This window comes from Equus asinus, chromosome 25 (assembly GCF_041296235.1).
Source record: "Equus asinus isolate D_3611 breed Donkey chromosome 25, EquAss-T2T_v2, whole genome shotgun sequence".
Taxonomy (NCBI): domain Eukaryota; kingdom Metazoa; phylum Chordata; class Mammalia; order Perissodactyla; family Equidae; genus Equus; species Equus asinus.
The window spans coordinates 21,824,267-21,844,823 of NC_091814.1; the positions used below are offsets into that span (position 1 = coordinate 21,824,267).

The window sequence follows — 20,557 nt, forward strand, 5'->3', positions numbered from 1 at the left end:
GTCCGACTCCCCTCTCGCCACCCCAAGCCTAAAAGGGGTGCTTGCCGGGTCCCACTGCTGAGCCAGCTCCCTCCCTCTGCTCCACACCCGCGCCCGGCTGGCGGAGCTCCCGGGGGAGAAGGTGGAAGGCACCACGACGGCGCGGAGGGGGTGTGGGAGGCGGGGGGAGTGGGGAATGCGGCAGCCTGGCCCCCCCGCGCCCAGCCCAGCCCCCCGTCACCCCCCCTCCACCTCCAACCGAATGGTTTGCTCCGAGCGCCCTATTTAATCCCGGCGACTGCAGCAGCGCCAGCTCCCTCCCGGTCCCCGCTTCGGCCCCGGGCTCCGAAGCGGCTCCGGGGCGCCTTTTCGGTCAGCGTCGTAGTCTACCCCCTCCCCAGCCCCAGCCTCTGGGGACCCAGGCTAGCCAGCGCCCAGCAAGGGAGCCGGCCGAGAAGCGCGATGGGGGCCCCTTCCGCCCTGCCCCTGCTCCTGCTTTTCGCCTGCTGCTGGGCGCCCGGCGGAGCCAACCTCTCCCAGGACGGTGAGTGAGGGAGGGGGCGGCGCCAGGGGAGGTGGGGAGTGACCGGGGCGGGGGTTCCGATGGGCAGTGCGGGCGGAGGGAGCCTGTTGGCTTTGTTTGGAACCGGGGTTAAAGTCGTCAGCCGCTGCTAATAACCCGGTGTCTGTCTCTGAGCATCCATGTCTCTGTGGATCGTGGGCATCCGTGTCTCTGTGGATCGTGGGCTGTGCCGGGTGTGCACCCTCCTTGTACACTGTCGAGTGTGTCTGCGTGTGCACCCGGGGTTTGGGTCTATTATAAGCAGCCCGGGGTCTGGATGTGTTGATGTCCGTGTGTGTGTCTGGGTGTGCGCGTCTGTGTTGGTGTCTGGTTCTGCGTTTCTGTGTCAGTATCTGTGTGTATGTCTGTGTCAGTGTGTGTTGGGGGCGGAGTGAGATTTGTCGCTGTTTCAGTCAGGGCGTGTGTCGGGTGTTTGTGTATGTATGTCTGGAGGGGTTGGGTAGCCAGTGCAATTCCCCAAACTGCTGTATGCAAACATTTCTGCTCCCCCGCCCGTCCCCCCACCCGCGGCGGGGCTCGGAGTGGGCAGGGAAGGGGGCCTGGGTGAGGCTGTGGAGGGGGGCGTGGGCAAAGAAGGGGGGCTTCTCCTTGGAGCAAAACAACAACACAGGGCAGAGGGGGCCCCAGGGTGGCAATAACCCTAGTGGAGGCAGAAGCTGGGAAAAGAAACCTAGACAGGAGCGAGGAGGTGGGGGGAGGCTGGGCAAAAGGAAGGATCAAGGTATTTGGGGAGGAGGATGCATAGAAAACCCAAAGCTTTCCTGGGCTAAATATTGTTTTTCCCAAATTTGGGGTAGGGTAGCTTGTCTGGCCCTCTTTGCCCCTGTCTGGAACTCAAATCTTCTTTGGTTTGTAATGGTAGAGAGATGAAGGGAGAGTGGGGGAAGAAAGGAGGCGGGGCCAGGAATGAGGGGACTTGGGGTAGAGCCCCTCCCGCCCTGGACCCGGCTATGTAGGTCAGCGCTGTAGGGGAACCTCAGCTTTCTTAAAGGCTGCTGACGGTTAATGGGGTGGTGGGGGGCAGTCTGTAGGGAGACCAGGAAGGGAGCCACAGCTCAGAGCCTCAGGTCCGCGGAGGAGGGAGGGCAGGCTATGAAGGGACTAAAGGAATGCATCCTCCCTCCGGTCTCCTCCGCCTGTCAGAGGAGGGCTGGGCTGGGGGAGGGGGGTGAGGAAACGGGACCTCTGCGGAGCAGAGGGATGTGGGGAGAGTGAGAGGGAGGGTGGTGGCTATGCCCGGCCAGATGCCAAGGAAAAACAGAAAGAACCGCAGGGGAGGAGAAAGGGGAGGCGGCTCCTGGGCGATGGACCCAGTGGCCAGCAGGGATGGGCACAGGGCGGGGCGGGGGTGGAGAGGGGAGGGGTTGAAACTGGGAAGATGATGTAGAGAATTTCATCTGAAGAAAATAGGCAAAGAGCAGGGTGCTGGAGGAATAATCACTCCATCTCACCTGACCTCCTCCCCCAGCCCTGTCTCCATCATGATAAAAGAGCCTCATCTGTATGGGGACACTGGGGATTCCCCTCCTCACAGCTGGCTGGCTGGCTCCTTCCACCCCTGTACCTATCAACACTCCCCAACGGGAGGTCCTGCTGGAGTCAGCACAGAGACAGCAGTTCCTCCTTTACCCTATGTGGAAGCCCCCTTCCCCAGAGGACTGTACTCATGACCCTACTCACTGAGGAGGTGAGGAGAGTCCTGAGGGAGGGCAGGCTAAGTGCAAGGCAAGGAGAGTGCTGGATGTTCATGCCTCAGTGACAACTCTCTACTAGGCTTTGACTTTCAACTGCAGCCCCTGGCCTTCCCATCCTGCTAGCTGTGTTAAACAGAGACAAGTGTGACCCAAACTGTACCTGTTCAGCAATGGGAACTGATGGCACCAGGCTTGGACCTAAACAGAAAGAAGTCGTCCCAGAAAGCTGTGAGCTCTTCAAGTCTAGGATGTAAACACTGAAGAACAGAGTCAATCTATATATTAGCCAAGTCTTTCTTCACCAACTATACTATTCTTTCTTCATCCTCAACTTGGGGGCCCAGCCCCTACTCAGGCTTAAGGTTGAGAGGAAGAGAAATGCTCTATCCTTATCTATAAATATGTCTCAGAATAGTGGCTTGAGGAAAGGAGTGGAAGCCACTAACTTCTAAATGGAGAATTTCTAGAGGAGAGTTTGGGAAGTCGGCTATGAGGAGGGAGGTGTGTTCCCTAGGAAGAGTCAAATCAAGCATCTTTTTCCTTGTAGAGCATCATCTGTCCAGACAGTGAACACATGCCTGGGGTGCAACGTCTCAAGATGCACTGATGTAGTAGAAACACAAGCACATACGATCTTCTATTTAAATTAATTTTACCTCTTAGTTTCTGGATCAGAGCTGAAAGCAAGCTCTGATAGTGGGAGGTGGGTGCGTAGATTTAATGCTCATGGATGGTGATCCTGAAGGCCATTCTGACCAGGATCATGCAGAAGGTGTGTCTAGGGCCCCTGAGTTGGCCTGCGGCCCCTGGGCAGGGAACTAGGCAGTACATAGCTTACCTGGTAATGTTTGACCAAAACAAGGAGAGATGTGTGTGAAAGTTTAAGGACAAGATACCCTAAAAGACTGATGCTTGAGTGATCGAGGGTATGTGGTAGAGCAGCTATTTTCACTTAGAATAAGGAAAACAAATTTCATGTGCTGCTGAGGTACATAGCTCCCTGGAATACAGCATACATTTTTTAGGCTTCATAAAGCTGAACAGGGACTAAGAGGCTGGAAAAGGGCAAGCAAGGGATACCTGAACCTGGCTATTAGTGCTGTAAGCTAGCAGCTCAGGAATGGTTTAGACATTCAGAGTTTGCCATTTGCACCTTCCTTTTCACATTTCCCCAATAGTACTGGCAGAAGTTGGAAATTCCAGGTTTGGGGGATAAAAGCTCTGTGAACTTAATGTGTCCTGTGGTTATCTCTGTGATGAGCAGCTCGACATTCAACGCTGTGACCAGCCTTCCTTGGATTCTTCCTTTTCAAGTTATTTCCAGCACTCTGTGAGTTGATCTAGCATAGAAACTATAGATACTTTGCTTAAGATCAGGTTATAGCAATTTAACCTTGTACTGCACTGCCCCACACACAAATGTCTTTCCTTTTCCAGTGACCTTCTGCCCACTGCCGTCCATTCTGCAGCCCCCTGGCCAGGTGCCCAGTGTAGAGATCATGCCCAATGTGCCGGAGAAGTCCAGCAGGCATTCACTCTAGAGCTGCCCACAGATCCGCTTGGCAGACCTACTCCATCCAGTTTCTGTTCCTAGTTGCAGCTGTAACTGTTCTGTTCTGTTTCTGTTCCTGGTCTCTTCCTAGTTGCAGCTGTAACCTTTGGGAAGGATATACTTTCCTTTCAGAGATATGCATTTTCTTGCACAGAAAAGTTGAGACCATCAGAAGACACTGGTATAGTATAGTTAATTCCATGCAGACCCAGTCTGTAGGGCTCAAGCTGTGGCATATTAACTGCCTATTCAGGAGTTACAGCAAAGATTTTATCCTAAGCTCTCTCTAGGGCTGGGGAAAACTGTTGGTTTTAGTGGTTTCCTCTAGGGCAGTGGTTTTCACACTTTCTTTTAAAAATGTGAAACTTCTTTATCAAATAAATAAAACAGATCAAAGGAGAAGTACTCTTGTTGAAACAGAGAAGACCTGTAGCCCTTTCATACTTCTTCTTGGCTTCCCCACACAACCCATAATCCTTAAGGCACAATCTAGCATTCTGCTACATGCAGTTTGACATCCTCTGCCCTAGACTGACAGTAAATGAGCCAGCTCACTACCCTTGGGCTCTGTCTCTCTCTCCTTCCTCTTCCGACTGAGGAAGAAAGGAGGTCCAAATCTCATTTCAAGAGTGCCTTGTTGGAGACATTCACTATTCACTTGGAGAGTGACTCATAATTCTGCAGCCATAAAATTCCACAGATGTCATCTTTTTGGTGTTCTGGTCACTTTGAAACAGCAGACTGGGTAGTTGTGCCATTGCTCTGTAAATCCTTAGATTTGATTTTGATATTCCTTGCTGTTACTACTTTCTTGCAGTCAAAATAATAATGCAGAATGGGATCAAAAGCTGCCTGTCCTTAAGTCACATGCTAGGAAAAAAATCTTCACAGTCATCACCAGAGAACTAAAGCCCCTGGGGCTACGACTATTCACAGTTCTTGTTGTTTCCTATTCCAGTAGAACTGTATACAGACTCAACAACCCCTTTGTTGTCATCTACTTCTTGGTAATGGAATTTCACCTAAGGCTGGTTCCAGATTCTCCATGAAAGCAAGCTGTGTACTGGACTAGCTCCTTACTGACTACTAAATGAAAATTCCAAGGTATTAGGAAATTTTGGTAATTATATCTTCTCCCTTCATTTTCCATGTTAAAATTTACTATTTCCTGTTTAACCATTGACTATAGGTCCATATACTGGAACATTTTGCTTCCTAGATGAGGTCATGTCCTAGAGGTTCATCCATAAACTCTAAGAGCAATCCCCATGGGAATTCTTATAAGAGATACAGAGAAACAAACCATCAGAAAAAGAGCCTGGTGAAGCAAGCCATCACAAAAAGATTCAGGTCTCTAAGATCTCAGTCACATTAAGAATAAACACTCCATGTAATTGGAAAATGGGGAAGAATAAGTCCCTGGGGCCAAAGACCTGCCTCTTCTAGGATCAGCAGCAATGATAATTCTTTATGAGGTCAAAACTAGCTGATGCTCAGGGTTCCTATAACCTGAGTAAAACTCAATCCAACACTGTTATAGTAGGGAGATCCATCCCTTCTAGCACAGGAAAGCCAAGCTCTCAAGAGTCTTGAATACATGAAGCTTTGAGATTTTTGCAAAATAGAGGTTCCGTAAAGCTACATATCCTTCACTGAAGCAATAAGTATTGAAAACAGAAGTATTTGTCCCTTTACCAAAATTTCCCTAAGACTAAAGACAGTGACCAAATGTTCCAACTAACACAGAGACCTTTGAGACCTGAGCACAATACCCTTTTTAAGAGGCATGATCCATTCCTCTTTTCCATGTATGATCAAGACTGAACTATTCACAGCAATTTGGGGTGCCTTAGAACACTCTGACTCTGTTGCATCTCACACCCTATCTGATAGTAATACATATTTTGGCTTCCTCATGCCCTAGTGTCTCTGTGGCACTGTTTCTCTCATTAGAAGATAATCATAATTTTATTCATAATTGGTTGCAGCAAATTAACCCCACCATCACCATCACCACCACTAATAACTTAAGTAATTGACATAATTACTGAGGCTCATGTTGACAAACTCACTTCGGTGGTGGTCCTCACTTTTTATAAACTCGAGTGTGTGTGTGACTGGTTCTAACAAAGTATTTCAGAAGGCCTTTTAGAGAACTAGTGATGGATGTAGCATGATCCTAACAGAAACCCTGATGTCTGTTCTTTCAGTTTGATTGCTTGAGAGCTGGCTGCCTTAACCCATGATCCTGGTTGCCCTGTTCTTTGTAGAACAAACTACCTGTGCTTTGAGCTCTCCATGGTGCTAGCCTCTGATGGTGACACTCCAGGCTCTTCTTGCTGCTCTCCATGGTCCTGCTCTCCCTCCAAGCTTCATAATCGCTTTACTCTCCACAGCAGAGACCTCAGAACACGGCTGGAATCTCCCTCCTCTCACCACAAACACACACATGATCTTGGTTATGATCCCTGACCTGCCTCACTAGGAAGAGAGGAATAAAACCTTGAGATATAGATCTGGTGAGTCCTCACAACTATCTAATCAACTGTAGGAAGAGGACAGAAAAAGCAAGTAATTCTGAAGTTGAAAAGAAGTGTTGTTTGAAATGCTTGGGAGACTAAGGCCTAGAGTGACCTCAAATGGCCTCAAAATAACTTTATGTTTTGCCATCTGTGGATTTATAGATTTAAAACAGAGCTACAAATAATTATGTCCTAGATTGAGAAAGTATTGCTCATATACAATGACCTCATATACACATAAATGTGGAACGCAAATTGAGTCCTACTCAGTTTATAAGCATGCACCTCTTAACACCACCCTGAGCCTGATGCTTATCTTCCCTCTACCCTCAACCTTAGCAGTAACTGCAAGGACAATACATAGTGATGGGTTATAAGAACAGATAATGGAGGAATTCAATATATGAGAGGCATAGAAAACAAATATCAAAACCCTGACTCATGTGCTCCATCTTTAAAACCATCTTGTACAGAACTAAATGACCTTACATACAACCATCCTATCCCAGAGTCCAAGTCATTAGCCAGATCTCAGGAGATGCATCTTTAAACTGGACTCTGCTACTCTTTTGGGGTATCTGCCAATAAAACGATGATGTCAAGTGCGGCAAGGAGCCGAGAATGCTCAGCCCCTGCCAGTCTGAGACTAGACAGCCTGTTCGTCTCATCATATCAAAACTACACAAGCTTCTCTTCCCCTAAATGGTGATTTCCCCATGTCAATTTCTGCACACTAGTTCATATAATAGTTAACGCTTATGAATGACCTATAGCAGAGTCTAGTTAAGGAGGCGGACTTCCAGAATGAATTTCCAAGACCCCTCTTCCATTTCCTCATTTGAAACAAGGAGAAACTTCATTCCTCAAGGACAGGTAATGAAAGTGATTTATTTCCATGAGCGAGCCTTCAGGAAGACAGAATTAGGGTTACAGTAACAGCTGGAGTATCTCCCATCTATCTATCTCCCTGAACCTCCTGTTCTCATGAAGAGCAGACATGTTTCAGAAAAGATTCTAATGCAGAGATTTCAACATTTTTTTCAATATGTGTATCATTCTTCCATGTGAGCTCCTACCTCTGGGATTCTTTAACCATGTCATCTCTCTCCATCATTCTCCTAGAGGTCTCCAGGAGAATGATAAGAAAGCTAAATAATATAAAGAATTAAAGTGTTGTCTTCTCTACGGATTTATTTTTCCTTGCCCCAGCTAGACCTACACTAATTGTGTATTGATTGCTAATTATAAGTACCTTTGGCTCATTTACTTCCAGTTCAGGGTCAGGAAGGTCAGATACATCACCTTTCCCTAGGGAACAAAAGAAAAAGAAATGAAGGCTGATATCTCAGCCACTGATGTTCAAACTAACTATGACTTAGCTTTCCCTGTCCTTCATATAGTCCCAGATAGTGGCAAGGTAGAATGGAGAATTGGGACTTTCAATACCAGACTCCATTGAGAATATGCAGATCCTGGCTTCATTTGTTTAGTTTCCTTCTTCTATGCCCTGGCTCTTTGCTTGCAATTCTGATTCTAGAATTTCAGCCAAAGCCTCAGAGTAAAAAGCTCCAGAAGGTGAGCTGGTTTATTGACTCTCTGACTTAAATATCTGACACTTCTTAGAAATCCAGCAAGACTCTAATAAATACATCGAAGACAAGTAACTTGAGACTTAGCATAGCCTAGGTCAGCCTTTGAAGAGCCCGGGGCCAAGTTCTTTCATTATTATAAAATAAGGGGCCAATTTTACCATCTGCTCCTAATCATTTGTCCCCTAGCAAATGCAAAAATGACAGTGGGACAATTGTACTCACTTATTCTTCCTAGTTCTTACTCTAGTTCTTAAGGATGAAATCTTTCCAAACACATATTATATGTTTCCTCCCTTAATCTCTATCCTATAATCTCAAACAAATATAAAAACCACCACCACTAAGCCTCTGGGCCTCACATATTCTCATTTATCCTCAACTGCTGCTTTATGCCAACTCTTTTCTGGTTTCCAAGCCCTGGAGTCCAGTGTCAGTGACAGATGGACTGAGCCTCAGCCCTGGGGAGGAGAGGATTCTGGTCCTCTCCTGGGGAGTATGAGCAGAAGAGAGAGCCTGAATTCTGCTTTGGGGAGAATCTCTGAGTTTAAGCCATATGGTTTTCTGGAAGTAAGGGGTTCTGATTAATAATGGCATTGTGAAAAGGGCTCTGTATCTGGGTCACAAGAAAAACGGAGTATTTATGTCAGAAAAAAAACCAGCCATATGAATAGTGAAAATTGTAGTATGTTGGGTGTGTGTGCGTGTGTGTGTTGAGGGATACATGCTGAAGCAGAGAAAGAGGGTAACCAGGTCGGAATATATATGCATCTTGGAAAACAAAAACAAGTGTACACCTGCATCAAAGGAGAGACACTCGATGGTTTAAGAGGGGAAGAAGACATCTTTGGGTCAGGACAGTATTATTTGCTGTTTTGGGAACTGTGAGGTCTGTAGACTTGGAAGAATGTGTGTGTTTCATAGAAGAGTTAAATTCCCAGAAAGGCACAAAGTAAGGCTAATTGAACAATGTGCCACTCTGAAAAATACATTTTTTTTAAAGATTGGCACCTGAGCTAACATCTGTTGCCAATCTTTTCCTTCCCTTCTCCTTCTTCTCCCCAAAACCCCCTAGTACATAGTTGTATATTCTAGCTGTGAGTGCCTCTGGTTGTGCTATATGGGATGCCGCCTCAGCATGGCTTGATGAGCGATGCCATGTCCGCGCCCAGGATCTGAACCAGGGAAACCCTGGGCTGCCGAAGCGGAGCAAGCAAACTTAACCACTCAGCCACGGGGCCAGCCCCTGAAAAATACATTTTTTAAGCAAGAAAAGTGAAGGGAAGAGACTAGATCTCAGTTAGGATTGGGGAGAGGGGAACCTGGAGCGTTGCAGGTGTGTGGAGCTGAACACATTTCTCTTCATGTAGCGTTCCTAACCACTGCCCTGAGCCTGTCATCCACCCCCTGACTCGTGGCCACCTAGTGAAGGGAAGCAAACAAGTCAGTAAAATCAGAATCAGCCAAGACGAATGCTTTCTTGCCTCACATCCAACAAATTAAACTTTTTCACAGCATTGTTATACCACCACACCAAGCCATCAGCCTGAAATATCTGAAGTGCAGCATACAGAGCAAAGGAGAATAAGATAGAGCCTGTTCAGGAAGGGAATTCATCCCTGCACTCAAACAGGTATTGAGGCTCTGGAGGGTGGGAGCAAGGCTCTGGAACCTGGGCTCACACTTCTCATCCTTAGGGAATCTATACTCTCCTTCTGCCCAATGTCCCTGGGCTTTCTTGCCCATTCCTAGTCCCTAGTTTGCCATGTTAAACGTATTTTCCAATGAGCTAAACTGAATTCTGCATTCATTTACTCCACACTGACTCCGTTATGTTTCCTTTCCCAAGTACTTTCCTAAGATGGGGGATTTTTTCCCAGTTCTACTGCATACATGCAAAAGCAGCAAGCTAAATGTAAGGAAAGAGTATAAAATTCCTACACTTGGTTCAAGGGACATCTAAGAGTTCAGACAAAGTCTGGCCTCCTGACTCTCTACTGCATTAGAATACAGATCCCAGGCAGGTTGTACTTGTCTTGATTTCTGAGTACGTGAGCCTGGTGGGAAGGGAATGAGGAGATGGGGATAAATGGACACTCCTAAAATGTCTCAGGGCTGTCATCAACTGGAGTGATTTTGTGCCTGGCCTTAGGGGCTTACCTGAGAAACAACTGATAAGAGTCAGATCCCTGCGCAGAACCAGTTATCCCAGAAGCTCTTACTTAGCCATCCCCTTTGCTCTGTTTCATGTCCCCTCCCAGCCTCTTAGTACAGAAGCTTAGATGCTTGTCTAGAGCGCACAGCCCAGTCCTATAAGGAAGGAACTAATGCTAGGAAGGGGCTCTTTGGGAATCAGATCCCCTTCCTTTGTGTCTCCCAAATGCAGTTCTTGGTACAAGGCAGTATTGGCTACAGAGGGGCTTGTTTTCGTTGGGGGCCAGCCCAGGGCTCCCTCCCAGTGCTAATACACAGAGAACACTGACTCAATAGCAAATCAAAGCAACAGCTGTCCCCACCTCCTTCTCTGCCACCCACTTCCCAGTCTCTGCTCTTCGGAATCTTAACTAAGTCTCTGAGGGCTCCCCTCCTCCGTCAGCCTACCGCAAGCCCACTTCTGCCTCCAGATTTTTTCTCTCTCTAGCTCCAGAATAGGACATGCTCCTCTGCTTTTTTGTCTCTTCTAGTCTGTCTCCCACTTCACAAGCAGGTTAGCATTCTTCCAGCTCTCCACCATGCAGATGCTACCACGCACACACACACAGGGCCTCTCTTCATAACCATCCTTTTTAACTCCTAAGGGCATGGAAATGGCTTCTGCTCCCTGGCTTCCTCTTTTGTTAGAACTGGAATCTGCCAGTAAGGCCCTGAAGTTTGTGAAGATGCCATTCTTCGCATTGTCAGGGACCACCTCCTCATCTCACCGGAAGTCTTTAATGTGCCCAGCATGCAGTAGAGTTAATTCCCTTGAGGTGGAGGGTCCTGGGGTTCCTCACTATGATACCTAGGGAGATGGGGAGCAGGAAGGATCACACTAAATGGCAACTTAATCTCTGAATTAGGTAGTCCACAGGGCTGCTATCAAAAGACAATGAGTACAGGAGGCAGGGTTATAACTACAGCTCCCACTAGCTGCCTGTGTGACCATGTTCAAGTCCCCAAACCTCTCTGAGCCTTGGTTTTTATTCTTTAAACTGAGAGGTTTGCACTAGATGCTACTTAGGCTTCTTGTCAACTCTAAAAGTGTGTGCTTCTAAGAATCATAGAAGGGAAAATGTTTTTGGAAGAATGAGGTGTAACAGAAAGAGGAGGAGAATTACTGAACTTTGGTAACAGGAGTCAGAAAGGATATCAGTTCCATCATCTGTCTGGTAGAATCAAAAAGATCTGAGAAATAAACACTTCTGGCCATTAGAGGTCAGTAGAAAATGACTAGACATGCAAATTGATTGCAGGGTTTTGGGAAATATACAAAATATATTTATTCATAACATTAAAGTTTGATACATATTCTTTTTAGTATTTGGATATGGGAAAACATTTGGAATAACTGGTTTTGTTTTTTTCAGTGAAAAGAGAGTTAACACCAAGATAAGCTTTTTGTTTTAACCCCACCTTCACGCCCACCACAGGCAAAGTAGCCAACCACCTCCAAGATTCCCTCCTCCTCATTCAGCCTGGAAAAGCTTAGCCACATACCATTCCAAGCCCAGGAAACAAAAGCCTTTCAGTTTCAACAACCTGCTTTGGATGGAACCAAAAGGTGTGTGCAACGTGCAATAATAAACCTGAGTGAGCCCAGATCAGTCCCTTCCAAACCTAAATCCTAATAGTGTAGGATCCATGGTTCTATAAATCTGGACTTCTTTGCCACACTTTACCAAGCTACAAGGCAAATCAGCATATGAGGCACGTCTTAAAGTGAAGGTTCTGCTCCCCACCCCTATTTACCATCTATTTTCATTTGTATCCTGATGCCTCCTGGGAGAGTAAAGCAAAGCTGGGAGAGTAGTGACATGGGGCCCAAGAGGCTGCTGGGAGCCAGAAGGAAGGTAGATAAACAAGACTCCAGGAGGAAAAACCAGACAGCAACAGAAATAACAGAGGGAGCAAACAAGGAGGAACAAGGTCTCAGTAGCCCAGCCAGAAAGAGGGTGGAGGGGGCAGCGAGATGGAGAGATGGCCTAGGTCGAGGGGGTAGGCAGCTGAAGCAGGACTGAGCTCCGAAGGTCCACAGTGAATGTGAGCCGGAGCATACCTGAACTAAGCAAGGAGATCCTGCTGCCTGTAAGGGGACAGAGACCTATCCCCGAGGAGCAGCAGAAAGAGACAAAGTACACCTGAAAAGACAGACAGTCCCAGAGAACAGAATGACTCCCACCTCTTAAGGCTTCAGCTTTTGTGTGGTTGCACTGCACTATCAGGATTATTAGGGAATTGGAAGCTTAGGGGAGGTCAAAGTTAGAGAGGGCTGGAGGGCAGGAAGTAAGAGAACATTTTGACACTCAGGCCCGAACGTCTTAGACTAGGAAATGATACAGTGACCTCAGTAGAAGTAGCATAATTCCTGGCAGCCAAAGAGCAACTGTAAGGAGTTTAGTATAAAGAGAGTCCTTTTTGATCAGGGTGTTGTGCTCTTAAGTTTCTCAGGTCAAAGTGACTCCCCAAAATCTTGGAGTTATCACCTAAATCAGGACTCAGATGGCATTGGTCCACTTTCCTCCAAATGCAGAATCAGACATTCACTGTTAAAGAAAAATGGGGCTCTGTGCATAGAAAAGCTCCAGGGGTTAAGTTCTGGTTCTGATTTTGTCATAGCCATTCTCTTCTGTGTGTGATCCCAATATACACAGAATTCACTGCATAGCCAGGGTCAGGGAAGAATTAGAGGGAGATCACTTGGCCAGGAGGCCTAGCAATGGGTGTGAGTAAACCATCCTAGAAGTGGGCCCTTCAGTATTCTAGGCCACAGCCCCCAGTGTTTTTCCCTTGGAGATAACGCTCCTCCACCCACCTGTTGTGGTAGTCGTGAGGAATAACAAGTAGGCTGGGATGAAGAGTATTTTTAACTCTGGCGTTAGAGAAATGCTGAATCATCACCATCATCACCATCACCATCATCATCAACTCCTACTCAGGGAGCTGGTTTTCTCTATAGTCTGGAAGTGGGGCTCTGGACCCAAGCACTGGCAAAGCCAGCAGCGGTCATGTGGGAGAGCTCTGTCCCTTTGTGCCACCATCTCAGATATGCACCGGTGACCCTGTTCACAGCCCTAAGGCCAATGCGTTGTAGATTCCCAAAACAGACAAGGCAGGGAAGATACATAAACCGAGCCATCAGGGCTTACAGGCTTCCCTACCAGCGTCACTTAAATTGGACACAATACATTTTTATTCATTTGAGTCACTCATTTATTTATTCAATAAATATTTATTGAGCTCTTACTATGTGTGAGGTCCCGTGCTATGAGTGAAAAACTGAATCACAGGTGCCAGCATATGCTTTAAAGAGGACATTAGGAAGTCTCCAATTCCCACCTCTGCTGCTCTTAATATGAACAGTCAATCACAAGGAAATCAGGGGTGAAAGGGCCATTTTGTCCTTTAAAATGCTAGGAATCCTAAGGATACTGGAACCTGTGGGTAACTAAACCAAGAGTTAAGAAACCCCCAAGGCAATTGAGGGTAAACAAGAAGATAATCCTTTAGTTTTTAGCCTAGGTGCTAGAGTGCTACGGACACAAGAGGGGATTCCATTAGTTTTAACTGGACACCTCTGTTGCTTGGTTAACTGAAAAGTATCACACTGTAAGGCTCTTAGTGGTGCATGAAATAGCCCCCAAAGGTACAGATGAAGACATATTAAGAAATCCAATTAAAAACGTAATTCAGTGGGTACAAATCCCACCACCGCCACCACCAGCACCACCACAAGCACCCATTTCCAACTTGCTACACTGTTATTTTTTTTAATCATATTGCAGATGAGTGTTGTGAATCACGTTTAGGTGAGCCACCTCTGGCCAACAATGCAGCAAGAAACCTTTCCCCCGGTAACTCCTGCCCCACTGCCACACACACAAAAGACACACTTCTGCAGAAGGAGGCAGTGTAGTGAAGACATGCAGCAAGTCTGCGCTTTGTGGTCAGGGAGACCTAAATTTACAGGCTGTCTCATCCCAACACCTATTGGATCATCATATGGGTGAGTTACTTAACTTCTCTGAGTCGTAGTTAACTCACCCTTAACATGTGCATAATAATACCTATTAAAAGGGTTGTTCTGGAATAATGAGTATAGAGCACCTAACTTCTTGACACACAAACGGTGATTGATAAATATCGATTCCCACCATCTTGTAGACTTCTACAGCTTCAGCCTCTGGTTGGTCTACTCTCTTCCTTGGGCTATTTCTTCTTATCCTGTTTGGTTTGCTATTTCCTCTTCACTGGCAAATGCTAAGCCTAGTTCTCACAATAGAAGATGCTCAGCATCTTTGATTCATTTATTTAATAAATATTTATTAAGCACCTTCTATGTGTAATATGTTGTATTAGGGCCAGTATTGGATACAAAGATGAATCAGATCTCAGCCCTACCTGCAGAATCTTTATCATTTAGAAGGCAAGCTAAATTTGCAGTACAAAGTAGAGAGTGATGCATAATGTAAGAAAAGCAGATAAAGTGTTGTAACTCAAAGAAATGAGGAATTCTTTCCATCTGAGGCAATCAGGGAAGACTTCTTGAAGGAGGTGCCACAAAAAGTAGCCTTTACAGATGGATAGGGCTTATATGTGTGAAGATGGGTGAAGGCATATCGACAGAGTCATTGCAGGAAAAGGAATGTACGCAGGAAAGCAAAGGGTTTATAGAAAGAATTCCGAATAGCGTCATGCATCTGGGCTGCGGGGTGAGTGAAGTAAAGAAAAGACAAAGCTTAAAGGCTTATTAGCATCAGACTGTACAGGATGCTGAAGGCCAGGCTAACAAATCCAGATATTATCTGCAGACAATAGGAAGTCAGTGAAGGTTTCTAACAGAGAAAACAATATGACCCATATGGCTAGAGCTCTCTTCATGTGTTTTTCTATGTGAGCAGCCTGGGCTTCCCTTCACTAACGGTCCTGTGGTCCAAATGTCTGCATTTCCCTCCAAACCTGAGCAGAGTTTTCAAGATTTCCATCCACTTTAAAGTCCATGCTGCCCTTTCTGGGAACTTCTAAGTTTTATTTTCCAGTCCGAATCCACTGAGGGAATTTATGCTGATGTCATAAATGACTGGCACAATCTAAATCCAAAGAAGGCACAAGCCTTTCACAACCCAGGTTATAATTTCTGCTACTTATCCATGTTTCTGTGGATAGCATTATAATCACTCATCCACTCCCAGGGGAATAGTCATTCAGAACTTATCATTACAGGTGTACAATTTTATAAAAGCAGCAAGAAAACTTTCAGGCATATTAACAGACAGTTCTCAAGAGGGCACATGAGATCGTAAGTACTTTTCAGAATTAAAGGGAGAAATGTCACCCCCAGTGGAAAAACCCTAGCTACCTCTTCATCAGTTTCTTAAAACGCTACAAAGCAGAGTGTGTTCCCTGTAAACCGAGAGAGACAATATATCAGGTATATCCCAAATATGCCATTTATTGGAGATTATTTGTTTACTTATCAGCCCTGTGTCTGAACAATTCAGTTTGGTTTGAATGACTTACATCATCCTTTCACTTATTCATTCCATGCAGGAAAAAAAAATGCCAGCAAAAGGCAGGAGGAAAGGAGGGATGAAAGGAATATAAGCCAAGAGAAAAGCAACTGAGGAGAATGCAGCAAAAAGCACAGATAAAAGAGGGAGCAGGAGAGTGAACACTGAATCCATGCTGTTGGACAGGATACATTCTCTGCCTGATCAAGAATAGACATAGCACAGTGCCAGTTGTGACTGAATGAATTGCCAGAGACAATTAAATGTACTGAGAGCCCACCATGGGCTAAGTGCTAAAGATACAAAGATGAATACGATAAAGCCCCTGTTCTTAACCAACTCAAAGTTTAGATGAGGAGACTGATAACTAAACAAAAAAAATTGCAACACAATGGGGTGAAATGCCATAAGAAAAAGGAGCTGTTGAAAAAACTTTGAGAGCGCCACCAGAGAGAGAAAGAGGATTCTGGAGAGGTGTGCTATTTGTGTGCCTTTACGTAAGACACTGAACCTCTAAACCTTGTCTCTAAGAAGCGATTCTATCTGGCTGCCTACCTCTCAAGCTTGTTTTGACTTTAATTAATTCATGGTTGAAAATCCATTCTGCAAACTGAAAGTTCTATGCCAAGGTATGACACGGCTATTTTCTCCATTCATTTGAGCAAAGGCCTCTATAGAGCTTACTTTGTGCACTGGGTACCAATACTGTGGGGCTGAGCACTGATCCCCGTTCTGGCTCCTCCCTGTCCCTCCACCCTCCCAAACTTTAGAACAACCAATTTGGCTTGCTATTGTGTGTTGAGGCACCCACAAACACACAACCTGGGAAATAATGTGAAACACTTACCAACTTCAAGTTGCCTCCATCCGTGATGTCCACAGAAGGCAGCAGGGTGAAGGCCTGGCACCCAGGGAGAGTCTCTGCTGGATTTGAGAGTCCTTGTCCTCTCCCTGGCCCCCTTTCCTTCTCCCATCTTCATCTTTCTTGCCTCTCTTCATCAACGCTTTCCTTGTCCCCTTTCCTGCACACTTCTCTCTACCTGTTACAGATTTTCTGTTTTCTCTGCTTTACTCCCTCTCCCATTTGGGCATTAGCGATCCTCCTGTTTGAGAACAGATTAATTTCTCAAATGTCCTGGAAGATGTCTATGAGGAAGAGGGGAGAGGAGGCGTCTCCATGGAGGCCAGTGCACCTCTGAAGCTTTCTCTTAGAGCCCTATCCCAGCGTCGCTGGGACTCTCTCCAACTCCCCCTTCTTTCCTCCCTTCTCCTCTTTCCTTCTGATTTGGCAATTCTCTCTCTCTCTCTCTCTCTCTGCCCCCTGCCCCCTCGTCGCGTTCTCCAGGAACCCTAACCCCATGTCCCACTTCTCTTTTCAGTCTCGCACCCCGGCCACACCGTACCCTCCCAACCTCCCCTACCCCGACTCTCGGTCCCAGCGCCCCCTTTTCATCCTTTCCTCTCCTGCCCGCGCACCCGCGCTGGCTCTTTGGCTAGCGCGCTGGGACTACTAACCAAGTTTGGCCGGGACTCCAGGGCCGGGAAGTGTAGGGGCTCCGAATTCTGCTCAGCAGCCGATGACCTCACTGAGTTTTGCGCGCTTGATTCGCTACTTCTGGGCTTACGGCGGGAGACCCTGAAAAGATTCGCGGGCCGGTTTCTTTGTCCCTCCGCCTCTGCAGGCTGAGTTGGCAAAATAGGCCTTTGACACTGTCCAGTACTTCACAAAAGGGTTTCGAGGCTACCTGCTCCGAAGAGTGGCGGTGACTCAAGTCTTGAGGGTTTGTTGTGCCAGAGGAGGGACAAGTGGGCAGCGGGACTGAGGGTGGAAAGGAAAACTTCAGAATTTAAGCCCCCAATAGAAGGCAACAATCTGGGAAGGCACGGGGCAACTTGCAACTCTAATGCGTCTGTATTTTCAACGCTAGGGGTCTTACCTTGAAACAAATAAAGCTTTGGATTTGGAATCGAGCATTTAGTTTCCAGTCCGTGTTCTTCTTTTTGTATGACTTTGGGCAAGTCACTTCATTCTGTTTCCACTCTGCAAAGTAGGAGTGATAATACCAGCATGCTTACCGGGTTTGTTAAAAGGATTGTGTGTGAACAACCTGTCATTGTTTTAGCAGATAATACGGTGTAGCAGAAAGAATCCTGGATAAGGAGTGAAAAGTCTGGTTATCTTTCATTTTTCTGTGGTGAGTGTCACCAAGTCACTTTAACCTTTGTGGGCTTCACTGCCCCCATCTGTGAAGTGGGAGAATTGGGCCAGATGATCTCTGAGATCTCTTTTGACTCTAACACGTGATTGACTGATAAAACTTAGCATCCTCCTTTAATTCACCCTTGCGGAGGAGGAGCTCGCTTCCTTTTTCAGGACTCTAGTTAGTCTCTCCCCTTTGTGAGAAACCCACCTTCTCTTAGGTATCCTGGTGAACTCACTTTCCATAGGAGCCTAACCTCTCCCCTGTCCCCAACAATGAAAGTATAGATCCCAGACTGAAGCACCATATATGCAGGGCTCATCCTTGATGGAGATTCTCTCCCCAGGCTACTGGCAGGAGCAGGATTTGGAGCTGGGAACTCTGGCTCCACTCGACGAGGCCATCAGCTCCACAGTCTGGAGCAGCCCTGACATGCTGGCCAGTCAAGGTGAGAATCCAGGCCTCTCATCTCAACGTCCTTCAGTTCCCTCAACCATCCTCACATCATCTCCCACTCATGTTGCCTCCACCCCATCTTCTCACTCCCCTCATTACCACGCACTCTTTCTCCTTTCCATCTGACATTGTAGTTCTTAGTTCCACACCACCAACTTCTCCGGCACCTACTTCTTCTTCCCTTGCTCCAATACAGAGACCTCTGTATCCCCTACACCTTTTTCCAAAAATAAAATGATTCCAGGAGGAGCGTATTCCTCAGAATAAAGAGGTTCTGGAAAGATACAACTGAGGTAGAATTCTTCAAAAGGAACCAGGGACAACGGAATTACCAGTCAAAAATTGGTATGTGGCTAGCGGTAAATGAAAGGTTTCCCAAATCTTTTGTTGAGATAATATAAGGAATATATCGCTTCCAAATTTACTCAGCTAGCTCAGACTCTGGCTCACTAATCTCAAAATCATAGTTTCAATTCTCAAGTTAGATGATTGCTTGAGGAGCATTCCAGTGAAAAGGACACTTCATTGAGAGTCAGAAGAATGGAGTTCTAGTCTAAACTAGAATCACTGGTTAGTAGAATGATCTTAAGCAATCACTTCACCTCCATTGCCTCATTGTCTACATCTGTAAAATGAGGGAATTGGATTCTATGATCCCTAAGATCCCCCTCGTTCTAATTTTTATGATTCTAAACATTAAAAGTAGCAGCCAGGCTTTGTGCTCCAATTCAGAGACAGCCATCCTGAAGCATTGGTGCTTGGTAGCAACTCCAACACATGCCACCTTCACTCCTCAGGGACTCTTCTCTGCTAGGATTGGTCATTGTGTGTTTCTTGGAAATGGAGCTCTGATGACCAAGAAATAAAGGAATAAGCAGACAGGGCAGGGATAAGTTCAGTACCGCAGGGAGCATGGTGATTGTTTTAAATTCCTCAATTAGGGAATGTATGAAATAAGTTTCTTGGTGTCCTATTCAGAGATGAAAAATGCTGGTTAAGTAATTTAGCACCATACAAGGAATTTTATGGAAGTTTCAGACTCAGAGCTGATAGGTGTTGTTTATTTTAGTTCTGTGGAAGTGACTGCTATTGGGTTGTAGAAAGTCAGTCTTGAAGATGAGGAAATCAATATTGGGAATCAGAATCCATGCTGTGGGGAACATGGAACAATGCTGGGTAGAGGAAGTAGGCGTGACACAGGCTGAGGGGTTCATAGCTAGGCCTAACTAGAAACTCTATTTAGTATTCCAATGGCTCATCCATATGATACCTTATTCGTCCTTTTTGTTTGTTTGTTTAACTTGACTAAGGAGAGAGAGATTAGAAAACATATTTCCATCACATCGAAGGGAAAACTTTAATCTTTTACTCTTTACCATAACATCAGGATGGTGATTTGGGTTTGGGTGTTGGGAGGTGATGGGTGGTGCTGATCCCAAAAGGAATATGTTAAGGGAGTTGATGACTGAAGGGAAGTTATTGTTGGAGGAATTGAAAAGTCTGTGTCAAAATGCTTCAGTTTTTATTTTTTATCTTTTTTATTTGTTTTTTTTTTTTTTTTTTTTTTTGCAGTTTTAACAGCTACCTCTTGTGTAAATGAATGTGCAACCCAAGGGCTGGCTTCACCTTTCCCTCACTTTTAGTTTCAGGATTATTAGTCACAATGGCTTCTCTTGTTCTTGCTCTTCTGTGCAGGTGGTGGCAGGAAGGCAAAACACAGAACGACAGATGCATATGTGTGTTTTCAAAGATGACTGGTAGAATGCATCAGAAAAGATACATGTGGAGTGATCTGTGTAGATTTGGGGTGCCTTTATTCCTCTAAATGTTTGTGGCCCTGTCAGTCCATTCAGCAAAGATTCAGCAAGTGACTGTTTTTCTGTGTATTCAAAGCGAGAGGAAATAAGGTCTGTCTGCCTCCCCCGCCCCACCTCTACTCCTTCTCCCACGAGGCCTTAAGAGAACACAGAGACCTGGGCCTTGGATGGTCTGAATTAGATGAGGTGGACTTTGGCCCAGAAGTGGGTGGAGGAACAGGAGCTTCCTCAGGAAATTAACCCTATTCTACTCCTGCAGACAGTCAGCCCTGGACATCGGATGAGACAGTGGTGGCTGGTGGCACCGTGGTGCTCAAGTGCCAAGTGAAAGATCACGAGGACTCATCCCTGCAGTGGTCTAACCCTGCCCAGCAGACTCTCTACTTTGGGGAGAAGAGAGGTAGTGTCCCATGAGTTATCTCTGTCCTTGGGAACCATGGGCTCAGGAAGGGAACTGC

At 46.1% G+C, this 20,557-nt stretch overlaps 1 protein-coding gene across 3 annotated transcripts in view; it reads left to right on the plus strand.

The window, feature by feature from the left end:
* The first annotated feature begins 272 nt into the window (after positions 1-272).
* The window catches only part of CADM3 (cell adhesion molecule 3), a 29,899-nt gene continuing 9,614 nt past the window's right edge, over positions 273-20,557 (plus strand). For 2 of the 3 annotated variants that reach the window (XM_014848313.3, XM_044758320.2), the window contains exons 1-3: positions 301-523; positions 18,173-18,274; positions 20,359-20,499. In XM_014848313.3, coding sequence (XP_014703799.1) covers positions 442-523; positions 18,173-18,274; positions 20,359-20,499 — 325 coding nt within the window. In that variant the 5' untranslated portion in view covers positions 301-441. Of the gene's footprint in view, positions 524-18,172; positions 18,275-20,358; positions 20,500-20,557 lie in introns of all 3 variants that reach the window. The other variant, XM_014848314.3, reaches the window with a different exon arrangement.